The sequence below is a fragment of the Lactuca sativa genome, chromosome 4 (genome assembly GCF_002870075.4).
Source record: "Lactuca sativa cultivar Salinas chromosome 4, Lsat_Salinas_v11, whole genome shotgun sequence".
Lineage (NCBI taxonomy): Eukaryota > Viridiplantae > Streptophyta > Magnoliopsida > Asterales > Asteraceae > Lactuca > Lactuca sativa.
In genome coordinates this window covers 354,464,505-354,484,358 of record NC_056626.2, presented here as the reverse complement: position 1 = coordinate 354,484,358, position 19,854 = coordinate 354,464,505, and the positions used below count along the sequence as shown (strand labels likewise).

General features: G+C 37.4%; 1 protein-coding gene and 1 long non-coding RNA gene across 2 annotated transcripts; one reads left to right on the top strand and one right to left on the bottom strand.

The window, feature by feature from the left end:
* The first annotated feature begins 4,821 nt into the window (after positions 1 to 4,821).
* LOC111896352 (metal transporter Nramp3) lies at positions 4,822 to 7,795 on the top strand. Its single transcript, XM_023892357.3, has 4 exons — positions 4,822 to 5,470; positions 5,917 to 6,053; positions 6,140 to 6,792; positions 7,362 to 7,795. Exons 1-4 carry the CDS (start codon positions 4,956 to 4,958, stop codon positions 7,569 to 7,571), a joined length of 1,515 nt encoding a protein of 504 aa, XP_023748125.1. The 5' UTR covers positions 4,822 to 4,955; the 3' UTR covers positions 7,572 to 7,795.
* Positions 7,796 to 15,043: 7,248 nt separating this feature from the next.
* LOC128133339 (uncharacterized) lies at positions 15,044 to 17,198 on the bottom strand. The gene is made up of 3 exons (XR_008231964.1): positions 16,789 to 17,198; positions 15,808 to 15,879; positions 15,044 to 15,268 (listed from the first exon to the last, which is right to left on the bottom strand). It is a non-coding gene; the product is annotated as an uncharacterized LOC128133339 (long non-coding RNA).
* Between the last annotated feature and the right edge of the window lie 2,656 nt (positions 17,199 to 19,854).

Genomic DNA, 19,854 nt, shown 5'->3' with positions numbered 1-19,854 from the left:
GAGTGAGACGAAGAGTCGTGATAAGGATTCAGGAGGTATAACGCTAAAAACGGACTTATAACAGATGAGTTATGACCCGTTGAAGTTTCACATTTAAACTGACACGACTACGATATTGTAAATAGCAAATTGGAGTTAGGACGACTATTAGCCTTAGTAATCTAAACGAAAGCCATAGTATTCATTAAACCGAAATAGAGAATGCCCCAATATGACTTCGTAAGAGGAAGTTAGGATTTTTAGAAGATTCAACGTAGCAATATACGACTCGAAAACCAAAGTAGAAATTGGTTGATTGTTAGGAAAAGCAATCTAAATGGGGGTTGAAGATCTCGTCCATATGGTTCTGTCGATACAAAGACAGTCGAGAATGGATATCATATGCGGAAGTTATGAATTGTTAAAGGACTTTAACACTCTAACACTGTTAAAAATATAGCTTTAAAAAAAATTCAAAATTAGCCGACGGAGTCTAAACAAAAGTTGTAGATCTTGTCGAGAACTTTCTGGGGACATAAAGAACGTCGAAAAAGGAGCTTGTATGAAGAAGATACGATTTTCTGAAGTTTTCCGAGAAGCGTCACGTGCAGGTGGTTTGTACGGCGCACACCTTCTAGAAGGTGGGGCGTGTACCATTATATTTACAACATGTGGTAGAAAATGGGAGGAGTGACGTATCAGGTGTGCGCGGTGCGCAGGTGCGCTATAAATAGACTTTGGCTGCTCATTTTCTTTGTCCCTACACATCATCCTCTCTCCTTTCTCTCTAAAATTTCTATCGATTTTAGCCCATTTCTCTTAGTTTTAGCATTTGGCGAAATCCTACGATCCCTGAAGAAGAAGTAGTAGCTAGTGAGTAGAATCTCTGCCAGTTCAATTTCCTAACTTTTGTCAGGAAGAACCTCTGTAAGTTAAGCTACACTCTAGTCTTTTCTGTGTAACTTATATTTATAGTCATAAGTCTTCATTATGGACCTATAAATAAGATTTATCAGTAACAGCATGTCGTTATACTGATTGATCTACTTACGGGAGAGATGTCTAGATTGGTCATGTTGACTTGGTTGTTGAATTTCAGAAAAGCTATTATGCTGAAATGATCATGCCTCCCAACTGTCCTGCCTGGTTGATCCTTACTTGATAGATCTTGATGTCGACATTGGGATTAGTGAGGATCAAGACTATTCTTAGTCTCGAGGATCATTAGACTAAAACTTTGTGGTAATTATACTTAGGTAACGTCAAGGAATATATGAGGTGTTAGACGAAGCTCGGCCTAGATCACCAGTCACCTATTTTTATCAAATGAGTGCATAGTTACTTTCATCTTACACATAGATATAAAGTATTTAAGATAATTACATGCTATATGTGCTTATTATCTATGTTCCTGATATCTATGCTAGATGAACGATTTATACATGTTTTGCTCGATTTTAAACTGTATATGTATTTTATTACCTATAAATAAGTTAGGTAAAGATGGGCAGATATAAGATGACATAGATGATGAGAGATGAAAGGTGATATAGATGATGATAGATGAAAGATGATATAAATGATTAGAGGCCTTGACTTTAAAGATGATCCAATTGTCTAGCAGAGTATAGATAACGACCACAGACTATTCTAGACAGTATAGTGGAACACTAGCAGGCTTGCAACCTATAAGTGTTTTTGAACTTAGTGTTCACCAAGTGTACTCCATCCCCCCATGGTTTCCTTACTGATATATATTGTTATGGACTCCCTAAGCATTATTTTCTATCCCGAAGATGATCCTTAGGTAGGTCCCTTGAAATTAGATGTTAGGGACAAAGAGTGAGGATAGCGGGAAGGGAAATTGGGTTGATGATTTGATAATAATAAATAAAGATTTAAATATTGTGGGTTTAAAACCCTATGTGCTCACCAGGCCCCCAAGTCCGATGCACTTAGTTTCTTATATTATAGGTAGTGGCATAAGAGCACATGCATGATGATATGATGAGAGATTTATGGGTTCCTATGGGCCAATAGTTTAGACAAACTAGTGTAAGGCATGTACAATTTCATTTATGCTTATGTATTTTATCAACAATGACATCCCAAAGTTTTTAATATAAATAAAATATGTTTATTCGGAAATATTTTGATAATATCATTATCATATTTTTTTGGGAACAAATTCCGCAATATTATTCTTTTAAGGATACTCTGATTTCAAAATAAACATAAATAAACCGGCCTTTTCTGGTCGTGAAGTTGGGGATGTCACATGATCTTTAAACATCCAGTTACAAAGGTTATGAGCAGGTGTGATATAAAATATGTAAGAGGCTTATGTAGTCAAGATGAGATTTGTTCCTCTCATGTGTTGAGAGCTAGACGTCTAACATCCGTTACCCAAAGTTGAACACCAAATGGGATTGATTGTGATCCAAGTCTCATGTTCAACAAGATATCAATAACAAAGGGAAAATTGATAAACTTACCTTATACATTAATTGTAGCTTTGAACTTTTGGGAATTAGATGTGATGAATGGCATTTTTCGTCATGTGTTATTAAGGGCAGTGAAATATTACTAGATGTTCACCACTTTCCATATCAATCTATGATGATTCTTGTAAAAGCGGGAGATTGAAAGATCTTTATGTTCAAGAGTCATTATATAATATTATTTTCTAATGACGTATAATCATATAGGATCACACCTTATAGCAAGTTACTAATAATTGATTATTTATTAAAATAATTTGATCATTAATAAACATAATCAACACCTATATTTAATTGGAAAATCATTATTTTATGAAAATAATATTTTAACAATTAATTGGGAAATTATTATTTCTAGGAAATGATAATAAAATAGAACAAAACTACTTATATTCATAAGGTATAGATATATATGTTATGTAAAAATTAAATGGGCACTTTGAGTAATCATTTACTTCATATTCAACTAGCTAGTTTGTAAGATATGCAGCACACTCTTGGTTTGTGCTTACACACTCAAACCGTCAACCTCATGAAAGAGATTAGTGATTTTGTGTTGTCTTCTTCTTTCGTTCCGTACAATCTTACAAAGTATGGCTTATGCATTAAATGAAAGTATAGACTTCACCACATACATGCAAGTATATAACGACTCATATGTTAAGAAAAAGAGCTAGTTTTTCTTCTTATTTGCTCCTTAAAGCGTAGCTTTTAGGAGTTCTCCCCCTCTCTCTTACTTGCAATTTGGTGCATGTTTTGATTAGTTATAAGTTGATTCTCCTTAAGACTTGTTTGATATATGTATTAAGGCTTAAGAACAACTTAATACAAATGCATGATATCATGTTTTAGTAGTTGATCATTGGTTGATGAATACTTATAAAGAAGCTCTACTTTAAGTTGTTTGTCACCTTCATCAACTTCCAACATTCCGAAAGAAATCAACGTCTTCAAAGGTTGTTGTTTCTTTTTCCTTCTATGGTTATTTTAATCTTTCAATGTTTTGCAAAATGATTATTAGTGAGTTAAAATAATTGTAAGTTTATTCAAATTTTAAAATGTTTTCGTTGCTAATCTCTTAGTTGTAACTATTTAATCAAAATATTTTCGAATAAATCCCAACAAATATGTTATGTCACGAGTCAAGTAAATTCTCGTTAAGAAACATACAAAAAACATAGCAATTCATGAACATTTTGTAAATTTTTTTCCTTTCATAATAATTCAATCCGTGGCAAAAGCATGTGTCATGAAATATAATAATTGTAACATGTGTCCAAGTTGAAAACTCTCCAAAGATTTCAAAAGTTTGTTGTTGTTAACACCCGGAATTGATTTTTATATCACTAAAATCATCCCAATGTTAACATTACACCATTAGATTTGGTGTAGAAGTGTAAAAGCTCATCCCAAACAAAATCATCACATTTGTTGTAATGTTTTATAAGTTTGTTAACTAGCTTTTGAAAGTTTTTTTTCCAGAAAAAACGCCAATTAAAAAAAAATCGTTTGGAGTTATAGGTTCAAAGCTTTTTATTTTAAACAAAAAATTGTTTATACAAAAACTTTCAAAAGGTATAGATATGTAGGTTAAAAATTACAAATAAAAACTGTGATAATTAATTTTTACGTTTGGATAAACCGCATTCAATCAGGATTTGTGAGAATTTATGTTAGAATTAAAAATGTGATAATTAGTTTTATAATTAATTATTCCTTTTTTCATTATTTTATACATATAATATAATAATAATAATAATAATAATAATAATAATAATCATAGTTGTCAAAATCGCGATCCTGATCGTAGGATCGTACGATCCTACGATCCTAGGTATGAAAAACGATCCGGATCGTAAAAGGATCGTATTTGGAGTAGGATCGCAGGTAAGATCGTAAGATCGTAGGTAGGATCGTAGGATCGAGATCCGATCCGATCCTACCTTCCTTTGATTTTTTTTTTTTTTTTTTTTTTTTTTTTTTTTTTTTTTGCAAATGAAATTTTTTTTACCACTTTATGTCTTTTATCCTTTACCAATCTACCATTTATCATTTTTTTATTGTGACTTATGACTAATATTTTGAAGTTTTTATAACTTTTCAATGAAAAACTAAATGTTTGAAATAGTTTTCATGATTAAATATTATAAATTAAAATTATATTCTATTTTGTGGGATCTTAGGATCTCGATCCTGATCTTACGATCCCGATCTTGCAAACCCAAAATCGATCCTAGGTAGGATCCCGATCTTGACAACCTTGATAATAATAATAATAATAATAATAAAGTTCGAATATCATAATGAGAACTTTTCGGTATAAAAGCGATGTTTTCAGCCTAGGTTTGTTAACCATAAAATTCCACCATCACACCCACATAAAACCCCACCACATCTTCTCCCATAATAGAATCTCCCAACACTCGAACCAATAACCCATCGTCCACCCCCATTTCCAACTCCGGCCACCACTCCATGCCTTCCGACCATCACCAGCAGTTACTCGATTCCGACGACCGAGAAACCTCCTACGACCAAACTGAGAAAATCCACATCGTCGGAGTAGATGACAACGATGATGACTACATCAACGCAACGCCGCCGTTCTCATGGAGGAAGTTATGGCTGTTCACCGGACCTGGTTTCTTAATGAGCATAGCGTTCTTGGATCCGGGTAACTTGGAGGGTGATCTTCAGGCGGGTGCGATTGCAGGGTACTCATTGTTATGGTTGCTTTTGTGGGCGACTGCTATCGGACTTCTTGTTCAACTTCTTTCGGCTCGACTCGGTGTCGCCACCGGAAGACACTTGGCGGAGCTGTGTAGGGAGGAGTACCCGAACTGGGCGGGGAAGTTGTTGTGGATCATGGCGGAGCTTGCTCTGATCGGAGCTGATATTCAAGAAGTTATCGGAAGTGCAATTGCTCTCAAGATTTTGACAAATGGGTATTTGCCCCTTTGGGCTGGTGTTCTCATAACTGCCTTCGATTGGTAAAATTTTATCCTTTTTTCAACTTGTTCATATTTGGTAGTATCTTAATTCAATTCAAGTGATTCAATTTAAGTGAATTTGCCAAAATATTGTCAAAGAAATAAAGATTTAATCTTTTCTTTGGTAATGCCTCTTTAACGCCATGTTCTTGAGTAAAGAAAGCTTCTTGAAACTTGAAAATTGTCATCTTTCTAGGTTGTCATTTTAGATTTGGCTTCTGGGATCTTTCAGAAAATAAAAAATTCGATTTGGGTGCTCCTCAAATTATGATTTTGTTTCGGGGTTTTTTCGTAATTGGTTCTTTGGATGAAGATTTAGGATTCTTGCTCTTAATTGTGCAATAAAGATGGCTACTTTATCTTGCATTTTGTGATGGTTTGTTTTAGGGTTTGTCAAATCACTATTTCGATTAATTTCTTTTCTTCTCTTTCGATCTTGATTGCAGTTTCATCTTTCTATTTCTTGAAAACTATGGCGTAAGGAAGTTAGAGGCCCTTTTCGCAGTTCTCATCGCAGTAATGGCGATTTCCTTCGCATGGATGTTCGGTGAAACGAAACCCGATGCCAAAGAGCTTCTCATTGGTATAAAATTTCTTTCATTTTTTCCATCTTCTTTCAAAAAAAACCCCTCAATTTTCATGTTTTTTCTTTTAATTTCCTTTTCTAAGGTATCGTGGTTCCGAAACTCAACTCAAAAACAATCCAACAAGCAGTAGGAGTGGTCGGTTGCATTATAATGCCTCACAACGTATTCCTACATTCCGCACTCGTCCAATCAAGAGAAGTTGACCCAAGAAAAACGGGTCGGGTCAGGGAAGCCCTAAGATACTATTCAATCGAATCCACTATCGCACTTGCTATTTCCTTTTTCATAAATCTTTTAGTAACAACCGTATTTGCAAAGGCCTTTTTTGGAACTGGAATAGCCGATAAAATCGGGCTCGGGAACGCGGGTCAGTTTCTTGAAGAAAGATTTGGCGGCGGGGTGGTGCCGATTTTGTATATTTGGGCAGTCGGGTTGCTGGCAGCCGGGCAGAGTAGTACAATTACGGGCACCTATGCCGGGCAGTTTATTATGGGTGGGTTTCTTGATTTGAGATTGAAGAAGTGGGCCCGGGCTTTGATTACTAGAAGTTGTGCTATTGTTCCTACTTTGATTGTTGCTTTGACTTTTGATGGTTCTGAGGATACTTTGGATGGTCTTAATGAATGGCTTAATGTGCTTCAATCGGTTCAAATTCCTTTTGCTCTCATTCCGTTGCTGTGTTTGGTGGCTAAAGAGGATCTCATGGGCGTTTTCGTAATTGGACGTTTTCTAAAGGTACAAACTTTAAATTCTAGCTACGGTAAACATAAATTTTGGCGAAATCCTATGAAGATCGATGTAAAATTTAATTCCAATGTGGATTATAGTCTCCGTGTAGGCATTTTACCTTATGTTGTCACCAGTGTACCTGATTCACATAACATGATGTGTAGGCATTATACCTTATGTTGTCATAGTAGACCTATGTGTACCTGATTCACATAACATGATGCTTTTTGGGGCGGAGCATTGTGGGCCATCTCTTGGAATAACCTTTTTTGTTTTTTGCAAAAAAGTCCAAGTGGCATTAATGGCATAGGCTTTGAATCTCGAAGTGTGAGTTATAATTCCAATGTGGATTGTGCTCCTCACATGATGCTTATATGATAGGTAGTATGGGCCACCTCAAAAGCTTTGTACCTATACTTCTCACATGATACTCATAGGGTGGGCAGTGTGGGCCTGTTCAGGGTTTTTCTGGAAGAATAACCCTTCAAGAAAAATTATAATCCGAAAAATGTGTCATTTCTTTATTTGTTTTCATAATATCTATGTTCATACGATTTTCTTGGCATGACTTGCAGACAATCTCGTGGCTTGTGGCGGCTTTGGTGATAGCAATAAATGGTTACCTATTACAACAATTTTTTGCCGAAGAAGTAAGCGGGCCCGCGTTTACTTCAACAGTCGTCATTTTCACGGTTGCATATGTTGCATTCATTGTATATCTTATTTGGAGAAGTGTTGTTGGTTCCGCATTCGGTTTCTTTAAACTTGGAAGCCAATCAACATAATAACAAGCTCTCAAAATTTTAATAATGAGACAACTTCGTTAGCGTATTGTCATGTAGGAACCGAAAATCTTGAATCATGGAAGTAGCAAGATGTTGTATTCATCATTTGTAGTCATGGATGTGTGGTTAGAGTAAATGGAAGATGTGAAAACGATATGGATATGAACAAATAATTTGATTTGATTTTTAATGATTTAATAGATCTCAAATAGTTATCTTACTTATATCATCTACTTGCATACTTGTTGGCAGCTTGATGTATTGAATTATGTATTTGATATTTGTATCAAAGAATTTTATGTTTTTGCATATTTGTTGAAAAAGAAATCAGAACGTTACACAATTGCATGATTTGTTCTTCATAGACAAAACATCATTTTGACATTTTGTATGTGTAAACGGTTATAAAATTTGATCAATCCTCAAAATATAAAATTGGTTTTCTTGATATGTGTCAAAAACATTAAAGTAGTTTGTATTTTATAAACTTTAGGACATGGAATATCAAGTGGATTGCTCGGCATTTTCCTTGCACCTTCCTCCCATGAGTGGACGAATATACAACCAATTGAAGTATTGATGATGTTGCTTTCAAGAAAAAGAAATTTATAATTTTGTGATTTGAATTTTGGTTCATCTAATTAAACTCACCACTGCCATCGGCAAATGACTGATTAAACAAAACAAAAAACAAAAACAAAAACAAAAAAACAAAAAAAACTTAGCTTGAAATAACCATTTATCTTGCAAAATGATACTTTAAATGTCTAAAAGTATATTTTTGGTAAAATAATAGGTATGGCAAAAGTTTGAGATATTCCTTTGATTTGCGAAATTGCTTATATTTTGCAAATTTTGTAAAATAATTTTTCGGTTAAAGATCATAAAACAAGTTATAACCAATACAACATAATTATATATACGTACTATATATTGGTCAGATAAAATGATACAGTAGAAATTTGCAAAAATGTCTCATCGGTTTTCTTATTCATTTATCAAAATTTCATTCTCCTCATCCCGGCAAAACAAATAACGGTGGTGGTGACCGAGGGTGACTCGGTCACATTTTATGACGAGTTGACTCGATTATGTGACCAGATGGATGCGAAAGGATTCGTGAGTTTCTTTATGGAAAATCAAAACAATATTAACGTTTTACATGAAGAAATTATTCATGTTTTGAAAAAAAAAAAATACAAAAGAACCATGCAGTCGGTTCTTGACTCACTTTTAAGGTTCTACCTTACCCTTAACACCATTGTTGTCGCCACTGGTGGCCGCGGCTCTTACGTTTTGCTCCGGGGTTTCATTTAAGGAGAGAACGGAAAAGAGGTGGGAGGATTGAAAAAAAAAACACTGCTCCTGAATTTATTTATTGGAAGGAAGAGGAGAGAAAAAGAATAAAGATTTTTACTAATCTTCCTTAAAAATTGTCCTCCCAAATCGGAAGAATTTGGAGAGAAAAGAAAGGAAGATCATTCCCTTTCTTTTCTTTTCTCTCTCTCTCTCTCTCTCTCTCTCTCGTGTGTGTGTGTGTGTGTTTTCTTTATTGAACTCGGGAGCGGAGCTTTAGGAAATGAGGAGATCGTGTATATCTATTAAGGAGGCTTTGAGTGGTATGTTGGCTGGGGAAATGGGGGTGAACGTTTTATTAAGGCTTGAAATTAAGCAACAAGCTAAGATTATGGAAGATGAGTGGAGTGGTAAGTTGGTAATTAGTGAAAAGTGATGATGATGATAATAATAATAAAGGAAAATCATTGGAAGATGAGGGTTTTTGCAATTTCTTGCAACGTTTAGGATTGCTTCAGGGTTTGATGAAGATGAACTCTGCAAACTTGTTTTTTGTGGTTTATGAGTGTTTGCAAGCATCAAGTTTATGTCGGGCTCTTGGTTTAGCACACAAAATGTCAAGTTTTTGTCCCCTTAAATCGCTTAATTTTGAGATTTTTATAGTACGTGGGTTTATTTTTTTTTTCAGTTGCAAAAATAAGAATTAGGGTTTGATATTATTAAAACTTTTGTAGGTGTTATTGAAGAGTTGATTAGTAGTGTGAAATTGATCATTGTTGTGCATCTTTTGCATGGTTTTAAGCTTGTAGATAGATTCTCTAATGTGTCACTTTAGAAGACTTATTAAGATTTGAGAGGAACCCACAAGACAAACATGGTAATTGGGGTAATCGAGATTGTGGTTTGGTATAATTTTGTTCTAATCTGTATTTTTAATCATGTTTTGATATTTGGTAACATTTTCTAATCTTTTCTTATTAACTAGAAAGATTTCCTATGCTTTGCATGGGTCATGGGTTTTGATTTATGTTCGTTAATTTTTTTTAGGTTTGTTTTAGGAGATTGTAAGTCTATTCTATTGCAAATAATTGTAATTATCTAACATCCCGGAATTCAGGTTCAACCATTTAACCCTTCATCTTTTCCAAGTTGTCATATTAGGTCCCTTGTGTTGATGTTAAGCTTGTGAGTACGCTGGGCGTACAAGGAGTACGATGCGCGTACTCGCACGCTTATTTTGTACGCGGTTCCATCCGGGTACGCTGGGCGTACCTAAGGTTACGTCAGGCGTAACCGGCCCAGACTCAAAACCCTAATATGACTTGAGGGCTATAAAAGGAATGAGATGGTCTTGTCCCTCAGCCACCATCTTTCAGAAAGAAACCCTAAGAGAGTATTTCCTTCATTTTTAGCTTGGGAGTGAGTGTTCTAAGCTTCAAGTGTCATTCCAAGGTGGTGAAAGAGAAGAGGAGGCCATTGTAGAAGCTAAAAGTGGGTGGACAAGTGTAGATCTGAGGACTACAAAGATTGGAGCTTCTTCCTGAGGTAAAAAGTTCAGATCTTGCCTTGTAGTTTGTGTGGTGTGCTTCTTGGTGAATGTTGAGCCATGCATGAGATCTAGACTTTTAGAGGAGAAAGGAAAGGTGTGGGAAACCTTTATAGCCGTGCAAAGGCTTAAAGGTTTCGAATTTATGGATTAAGAAGTATTAAAATGGCCAGATCTGGAATATAGGGTTAGGTCTTAGTCGTTTAAGACATTAGAATGAGGAAGTAAGAAACTGGGATGTACGTTGGGCGTAATCCCAGTACGTGCCGCGTAGTGGGTCACGTCCCCCGTTTCTGGTATGCAAAGGTACGCCCCGCGTACAGGAGCTGGTACGCCCCGCGTACTGCTTGCTGTTGACTTTTAGGGTTTTGGTTAACATGTGGACTTTCGAGTCAGGGAGGGGTGAAATGGTCTTTTACCCTTCTGTGGGATAGTGGAAAAGGGTGTAGCATAGCCTTGGAAGCCGTTAATAATTAGAATGATTATTTGTTGTGATTAGGTGGGGCTAGGTCGTCGTTTCAAGATTTAGAGATATCGAGCACGTGAGATTCTAGACATCATACGAGGTGAGTCTTCTCACTATACTGTACCTGGAAAGGTACCTATGTGTGACCGGAAGGTCTGGTGTGCTATGAGATATATGTGTTACATGCTATGAGTTGTCTGTTTCATATGCGCTATGTATGTAATATATATATGCTATGTTTGTTATGGGCCGGAAGGCATTATGATATGGACCGGAAGGTCAACACGGGTAGGACCGGAAGGTTTACCAGGTTGGGACGGAAGTCCTCTGAGACACATAGACCGGAAGGTCGTGCGAAGTATGGCCTGGAAAAGCGTATGTTTGTAGGTGGTATTTTGGAGAACTCACTAAGCATTTATGCTTACAGTTGTTGTGTTATGTGTTTCAGGTACTAGCGATGAGCGCGGGAAGGCGCCGGCATGATTCGTACACACACATTGGAGTTTATATACATATACATATATATATATATATATATATATATATATATATATATATATATATATATATATATATATATATATATATATATTCTGATCTTGGGGTTTTGTACTGATACAATGTTGATACAATGTTTTTAAAATGAATGTGAATGATATTTTATGGTTTTCAATAGTGAAAAATTGTTTCAAATTTTTACGGTGTTACAAATTACTTACGTTGTGTACTGATCCTTTTATAAAGCCATATCTATAATACATAGAGACTCCACAAAAGAAATTTTGCACCTGACACAAACTTTTGTTAACTGCAACGTAATTAATTTTTATTAGAAGCATCTTTTACCTATTTTTATTTCAAGAACCAAAACCAAAAACCTTGAAAAGGTTAAAGTTAATTATCTGCATCAATCTTAAAAAATCATCAAAACAATACATGCATATGAACACTTCAAATCCAAAAACATAAGAATCAAACATTTTTCAAAATAGGGAAAACAACATCCGAATAGATGAACATTTTTTCCTTTTACGTTAATGTAGTTAAATAAAATGATGATATATACTTTTTTAGACTTCGAATTAAATCCATTAAATTCAAAATTAACGGTACATCACCTTTTCTCCATGTTTCCTACTTTACATGTCAACATCAGATGCAAGCTTCTTAAATGCCTTCAATTTTCCTCATTTCCTAAATGAATAAGTAAATATTATTGTACGTTTGCATATAATCACATATCTGAATGATCATTTATAAAAAAAACATTAATTTTACATGTAATAGTTGACTTAGATACATCATTCTTGCCAATATCTGTGGTCTCGGACCGCGATGTTTGTTTCACCTCCAGATTTTGGAGAAAGTTCCATGAGGAGGTTGGGAACTCAGTTACATTTCAGCACTGTTTACCACCCCCAGGTCGACGGTCAGATTGAGCGGACGATTCAGACGCTCGACGATATGCTTCGGGCATGTGTATTGGATTTCGGAGGGAGTTGGGATACTTACCTTCCACTAGCAGAGTCATACAACTATAGTTATCATGCTAGTATTGATCGACCCCCGTTTGAGTCGTTGTATGGTCGGAGGTGTAGGACTCCAGTTTTTTGGGGGAGGTTGGGCATCGAGTTATGGGAAGCACCAAATTGGTTCTTAAGACGACCGAGTTGATCCAGCAGGTTCGCGACCAGATTCAGACAGTGCAGAGCAGACAGAAGAGTTGTGCGGATAGACGTAGATCGGACCTAGAATTCCAAGTCAGGCACATGGTGCTCCTAAAGGTGTCACCCTCGAAGGGTGTTATCCGGTTCAGGAAGCGGGACAAGTTGGGCCCCGGGTATATTGGCCTGTTTCAGATTATTGCTTAGGTGGGCAAGGTTGTGTATCAGTTGGACTTGCCTGAGGAACTTGGGTAGATCCACAATACATTTCACGTTTCGCAACTGCGGAAGTGTGTGGCTGACGAGTCGATGATTGTATCGTTATACATTCAGATTGTTGAGAGCCTAAATTATGTGGAAAAACCCATTGCGATTCTAGACAGAGAAACGAAAGCCCTTCGGAACAAGGAAGTGAAGTTAGTAAAGGTGCAATGGCAGCACCAAAGAGGCTTTGAGTGGACCTGGGAGCCGGAGGACGAGATAAGGAAGCACTATCCGGACATTTTTGTATCAGCAGATTTCGAGGACGAAGTCTAGTTCAAGTGGGGGGAGATTTGTAACGTTAGGTCCATTTATAAAACATTTCTCAAAATATTAGAAATCATTTTTGGAACTCGACGAGTTGGGGAGCTCCAACTTGTCGTGTTGAGAATATTGTGGCCGCAAGTTTTAATGACCCAACTCGATGAGTTGGGGTGTCCCAACTCGACGAGTTAGCGGCTGGGATGAAACCCTAATTTTAGGGTGTTTCACCCTATTTAAAGGACCCAAACCCCTTGGTTGGCCTCCTTACCACCCTCCCTTGTCCAGAAACCCTAAGTTTGTATATCACCTTGCAAGTTTGAGTGTGTGAGTTGTGGTGAGTTTGGAGAATTGGTTTTGGTGATTCTTTGGAAGAAGCTTGGAAGTTGGAAGCATCTAGCTTGGAAGAAGGATTATAGATCCAGAAACACTTCACCAATAGCAATCTTCTTGAGGTATAAAGTCGACATCTTGCCTTGTATTCATCTAGATCTCTTTGTTTGAAGTTTAAGCATGATTTTGGGATTTTGGTTGGGTTGTCCAAGATGTTGAGGTTTCCAGGGGTTAATAAGTTAGATCTGACCCCTTCATGACTCCTCTTGACTAAACATGTCGATTAAACTATTGTATGCACCAAATAATCCTATAGTATTTTAAATATGTATGTTTGATACTAGTGTTTGTTTTGAAACGTTTTGACTTGTTGCTCACTACGACCATTCCTAGACACACGTTAGTCCAATCTCAGATAAATATAGTTGATCAGACTATATTCGTCCCAAATCCGATTACATATGTCGAGGCCTAATCGTAGTGTCCAACTCGTCTTAATACTTCTTATATAGTTCTAACTATGAAAATATATTGTTGTAAGCATGTATTTGTACTTTTACGACCCAAAATAATCTAAATTAAATGAAACGAGGTTTTAGGTGTAAAAAAATGTTTTGTCAGAGAGTTTTAGTCCTTTATGCATTTATAGTTTGTATATCTTATGTGGTTCAATATACTTAGTTCACTATAAACAATGCTCTGATACCAATCTGTCACACCCCCAAACCAGAACGGCGGAATCGTTCGAGGGCGGATGACTTCATGTAGTATCGTAACAATTGAATACATATTAAAGAAAGCAATACAACCATCACATATATAATTTAAAAGTTTACATTGTTTAAAGGTACTTGTTTCAAAAGAAAATTACAATATGATGTTTAAAATGAAATTAAACTAACGCCATAACGTCCCTTCTTCAAAAGCTGTAATTTTACCTGTATTACTGAATCCCTGAGAAATACAAGTAGTTTTGAAAGAGTAGATCACCATTTAAGCTGGTGAGTTCATAAGTATTTAGTGACAATGTTTATATGTAAAAGAATGAAAATGGTTTGTTCATGTTAAATGTTCCAAGAAAATCCCATATTTTCTACTATAGTAGATGGTAGTTTGATTGTTCCAAAACTATAATTTCAATAGTGCTATTCATGCCTAAAATAGTAGTTTTATGTATAATTCGTTAAGACGTTTGAAAAACGCTGTAAAGCAATGTGTATTTAATACTCCATGTGAGTTTTATAACCATGTTATTTGACCAGGATGCCTATAACAACGTTCTTCAAGCATTGGAAAGTTATGACGTTTTTCACCCCAGGCCTGCCGGCCTAGTTGTAGCTAACAACTTAGGTGCGAGATTGTCAATCCCGTATAGATCTATACACAAGTATCACGCTCCCCCTACAAGGGATTATGGTATATAATACAGGACTTAAAATGCATACTCGAAAGTACGTGAAATGTCTCACAAAATTTAGTATAAAACAGAATTACATATGAAAATGTCCATTTGTTCTTGTATATGAGAATATCTTTTTGATGTAGTGTTCTTAGTATGTAAATGTTCATGATTTCCTCGTAAACTATACCTATTATAGTTTTTCAAAATGTGTTTCGTTTGTATTGTAAAGACCCAATTTTCACGTCCAAAATTTTCGTTTTTAAAACATTACTTTAGAAAACATTAATAATTAAAAACATTGTTTGATTAAACCACATCACAACGTAAACCATGTCTAAAAGCCAAATCATACAACCAATCGAAATATTAGAGTATAAATCCCAGAGAAATCTCGTAAATGCGGAAACCAGTGTGTGTGCATGATGTGCTGCTACCGCGCCAGCTCCTTCCCCTTTGATGAAGAGGTACCTGAAACCAAAACTATAAACAGTAAGCACAAAGCTTAGTGAGTTCCCCCATCATACCACATACCATACAAAACATATCATACATACTGCCAGACTATTCTGGGGTGCCTGACTACCCGGTACGGCCATTCTGGGGTGCCGACTACCCGTGCGGCCATTCTGGGGTGCCGTCTACCCGTGTGGCCATTCTGGGGTGCCGTCTACCTGTGTCAAGCCATTCTAGGGTGCTGACTACCCTTCGGTCCTAACGACCAAAACTCGGGGACTACTCCCCTCCTACTACCCCTAACTCATATAACAGATCCTGTTGGCATATAAACATAACATCACATACTGTCAGACGTATCTGGGGTGTCTGACTACCCTCCGGTCCTAGCAATCGAACTCTACTACTTTCACATATAACGGATCATGCTAGCATATAACATATCAGGTAGTAGCAACTTAGATGATATCACAAAGACAACCATCTAACATACAACTCCTACTGGTGGGCCGACATTGTGGCCGTAGACCCACCACTACTGAAAGGTAACTCACCTCAAAGTAGCTGCTGATCTGATCGGAAACTGACTGTCTACTGCTGCTGCTGCTGCTCCGGAAATCCTCCGGCTGTAATTCCCACAACATACTCAATCAAACACTGCTAACTGTCCTTTGGGTAAAATGACCATTTTACCCCTGATCATGCCCCAAGTCAAAGTTAGAGTCAACTTTCAGTTGACCCGACTCGCCGAGTTGGCTTGCCAACTCGCCGAGTCCCTACCCATACGACTGACCTGGATCCCATCTCTACTCGTCGAGTTAGGCATTGACTCGACGAGTTCTCCTTCTAAACTGAGGTTCAAGCCCTTCATCCTACTCGCCGAGTTGTATGAACAACTCGCCGAGTTGTATGAACAACTCGCCGAGTTCATTTTCATCCGAAGAACACTTATGCTGCGACTCGCCGAGTTGTATGAACAACTCGCCGAGTCTGTTCTTGATCTAAGGAGATTGCCTTGAACTCGCCGAGTCAGGGCAATGACTCGCCGAGTTCCTTCATGGATGAGTTCGGCTTCAAACTCACCGAGTCACACCCCGTGACTCACTACACTACTCGACACAACGAAAAGGGGACAACTCGGAGACTCGCGAGCAGACTCGCCGAGTCAGATGAACGACTCGCCGAGTCGTTACCATGCAGTCTCTAAATGGTCGATTTTGCTTGAATCCAGCTTATGCTATCCACATATCTGGGTTCCTAGAGCATGAATAACACGTAAAGTTTCCAACTTTACGTGTAGATACTCACCAATGAGGGATTTAGGGCTCAAAATGCCTCAAAAGGGTAGATCTAGGGTGAACAAGCAACATGGGTCCATAAAGGCAACAGATCTGAGCTCCTGGAGCTCAACCATGCCTAGATCTAAAGGCCAATCAACTTATTACGAATTATATTGCACATACAAGCTTGGGGAAGGGCTCAAGAATGACTTAATGGAGTAATAAGCATAGAAACAGAGGGAAAACGGGTTATACCTCAAGGAATCACTGAGAGAACACTAAGAGGCTTGGCTTCCTTCCCTTCCTCTTGATCTACTCCACTTCCTTCTCAAAACCTTCAAGAGCACACAAAAAGGCTTCAAACTCTCAAGGAAATAAGCTTTGAACGAGGGTTGGGGGCTCTGAGGGTGAATGGGGGCTGGCTTGGGGCGGATATGAGGCTTAAATAGGGTGCAAACCCCTGAAACTTAGGGTTTCATCAAACAGCGGTGACTCGCCGAGTCCAGGATATGGACTCGCCGAGTCGCCCACTTAAACATGTCCCGGGTCCCGTCTCTACTCGGCGAGTCGGACCTATGACTCGCCGAGTCCAAGGCTAAAAATGGAAAAATACTCAAATAATCTTACATACCAGGAACCAGGTGCTACATGTATAATAAACCCTAGTGTAATGCTCACTCATTATGTAAAGTATAACACGTAAAGTGACTTGACTGATCACATATACCTAATGTAAAAATGGAGCATTTGATTATATATATACAAATCAAATGCTCCATTTTTACATTAGGTATATGTGATCAGTCAAGTCACTTTACGTGTTATACAAATCAAATAAATACGTTTTATTTCCACAAGACAAAGGTGTTATTGAAAATATATATTTCATACGAGAATACTCATGTAGTAGTTTATGAATCACATATAATTACTTAGATAAAATGTTTATATAGTGAATCATTAAGTTATACACGATAATAACCGCATGTTTTACTTGCATTCCCCCCTCCCTAATATTGTATAAAAAGCATTTATCAAACATTTAAAAGTGTAGTTTATAGGGGTATGAACTCACTTGAAAGATCGAAGAAGGCGAGATGAAGACCGAGCAGAACTTTGACTCGAGAAAGCGGATTTTCTCGGGATTCTTGGGAATCTCGGGAGCACAAACGACCTTCGGGGCTTGAGTATGGAAACCATGGCTTCGGGATATCACGTGCACGGAAAACGAGGCAAAAACGCAAGAAAGACGAGAGGAAATGAGCATTTTCCCCGGAACCCTCGCATTCCTTTTATAGGGGCTGGGAACCGCCTCGGTACTCTGGGCGTACGCGGTTACGCGGGCGTACGCGTGCGTCATGCGTGATCGCATCCTCGAATGCCTCGGAGATCGGATGGGACGGGGCATAGCCTTGCATTAGGGGCGACGTGGACGATCCGAGGCCTAGTCCTCGAGTACGCTGGGCGTACGCTGTTACGTTAGGCGTAACTCGGATTGGCCCGGTGACTCCCCCTTCGGATAATACCGAAATTTGATTTAAATTTATATTTTTATTATTTAGTAAAATTCAAAAATTCATATCTTCTTCATACGAACTCCGTTTTCAACGTTCTTTATATCCACGCGTAGGTGAGACTACGCTCTACAACTTTCGTTTAGACTCTGTCGGCAGATTTTGAAATTATTTTTACTATTTATTTATTAAAAGGTCGGGGTAAGAAAAGTTCGTTAGAAATCCATAACTTCTTTATCCGATGTCTGTTTTTGCCAGACTTTTTACCATTGAAAAACCATTGTCAAGACCTTTGATTCTCATTTAGGTCATTCCGGCCAAAAGTCGCTCAATCTCTGTTTCGAGTTTTTAGCAGTCTATCGCTATGCCGAACTTGGAAAAATCATAACTTCATCATACGAAGTCAGATTTGGGTATTCTTTTTTTGTACGATCATGGTTTAATGATATCTAACATAGTAGGTAACCAATGGAGACTTTTGTACATTTTTATTTTCAAAGTTAATTTCATTATTTTCAAAAGTGGTTACAATACTTGGCTTTTTAAGTCATTACATAGAATTGAAATATCGGGATGTCACAGTATTTTAGCTTGCATGGATGTAAAGTTGGAAACTTTACGTGATTTTCCAACCTTTGGACACCATATCTGTGTTTTGGGACTATGTTGTGAAAGTTTAAGGGCTTAATGGATTAAGACTCACTCTAATGAACCTAGATTTTAGGTTTGACTCATTATGGATGGTTCTTAAGGGCAAAGTTGGAAACTTTACCCTTCTAGACATGATTTTGGAAGAGATCTGAGATTTGGAGTCCCTGGATTTGATGGAATCAGCTTAATGCATTAAGATGTTGGATTTCTGGCCAACTCGACGAGTTCATTAGTGAACTCGACGTGTTGATGGGATTTTTCCGATCTGTAAGGATGATGGAGAAACTCGACTAGTTGAGGGACAACTCGGTGAGTTGGGTCAACTCAGACTGTTAACTTTGACTTTTAACCTTAGTATTTGACCAAGTTTGACCTTTAAGGGGTTTTGGTGAATTTTGAGTTATATTTAAGGAATTGTTTCTGTTATAGGGTTTGTGTAGAGCGCATATTTGGAGTCCCGATCTAGTCAGCTACCGTTCAGTATTGAGGTGAGTCTTCTCACCACACTCATGGGTTGAAGGCACCAACGCCAACTCATTTTTTATTATGAAATGTTTGTATGGGAATATGTAATTGTTTATTAGTGGAATTATATACGGTCTTATGTGCAGACCATGGGGGGAGCCCATGACACTTGGCAAGACCATGGGAGGAGCCCATTGCATGGGGATACAAGACCATGGGGGTAGCCCATGACATTTCATTGAAGACCATGGAGGGAGTCCATGGCAGGCTTGTATGTATATGTGATTATGTGCATGGCATTATGTGATTATATGATTTGTGTGTTTCGGAAACTCACTAAGCGTGTGCTTACAGTTTTATTGAATGTTTCAGGTACTTCTATTGATAAGGGCAAGGGCCCAACTTGATGGCGTGGCGTGCATTCTTCAGTGTTTTCACATCTGGCTTTTTGTACTCTAAATTCTAAAATAGTACGGATATGTTATGGGGTTTTTGTACTTCTTTTGGATGATGTTTATGAAGTTAAAAGTTGAATTTTTTTAAAAAAAAATTAGGATGTTACATTATTTATGTTAACGGATCCTCAATCTCTTTGAGGATTTCAATATTGTGCTTATTATAGGAATTTCATTATTGCATCATATGGGGGTTGTAAAAGTATGAATTATGTATGGTTGTGTTACACTAAATG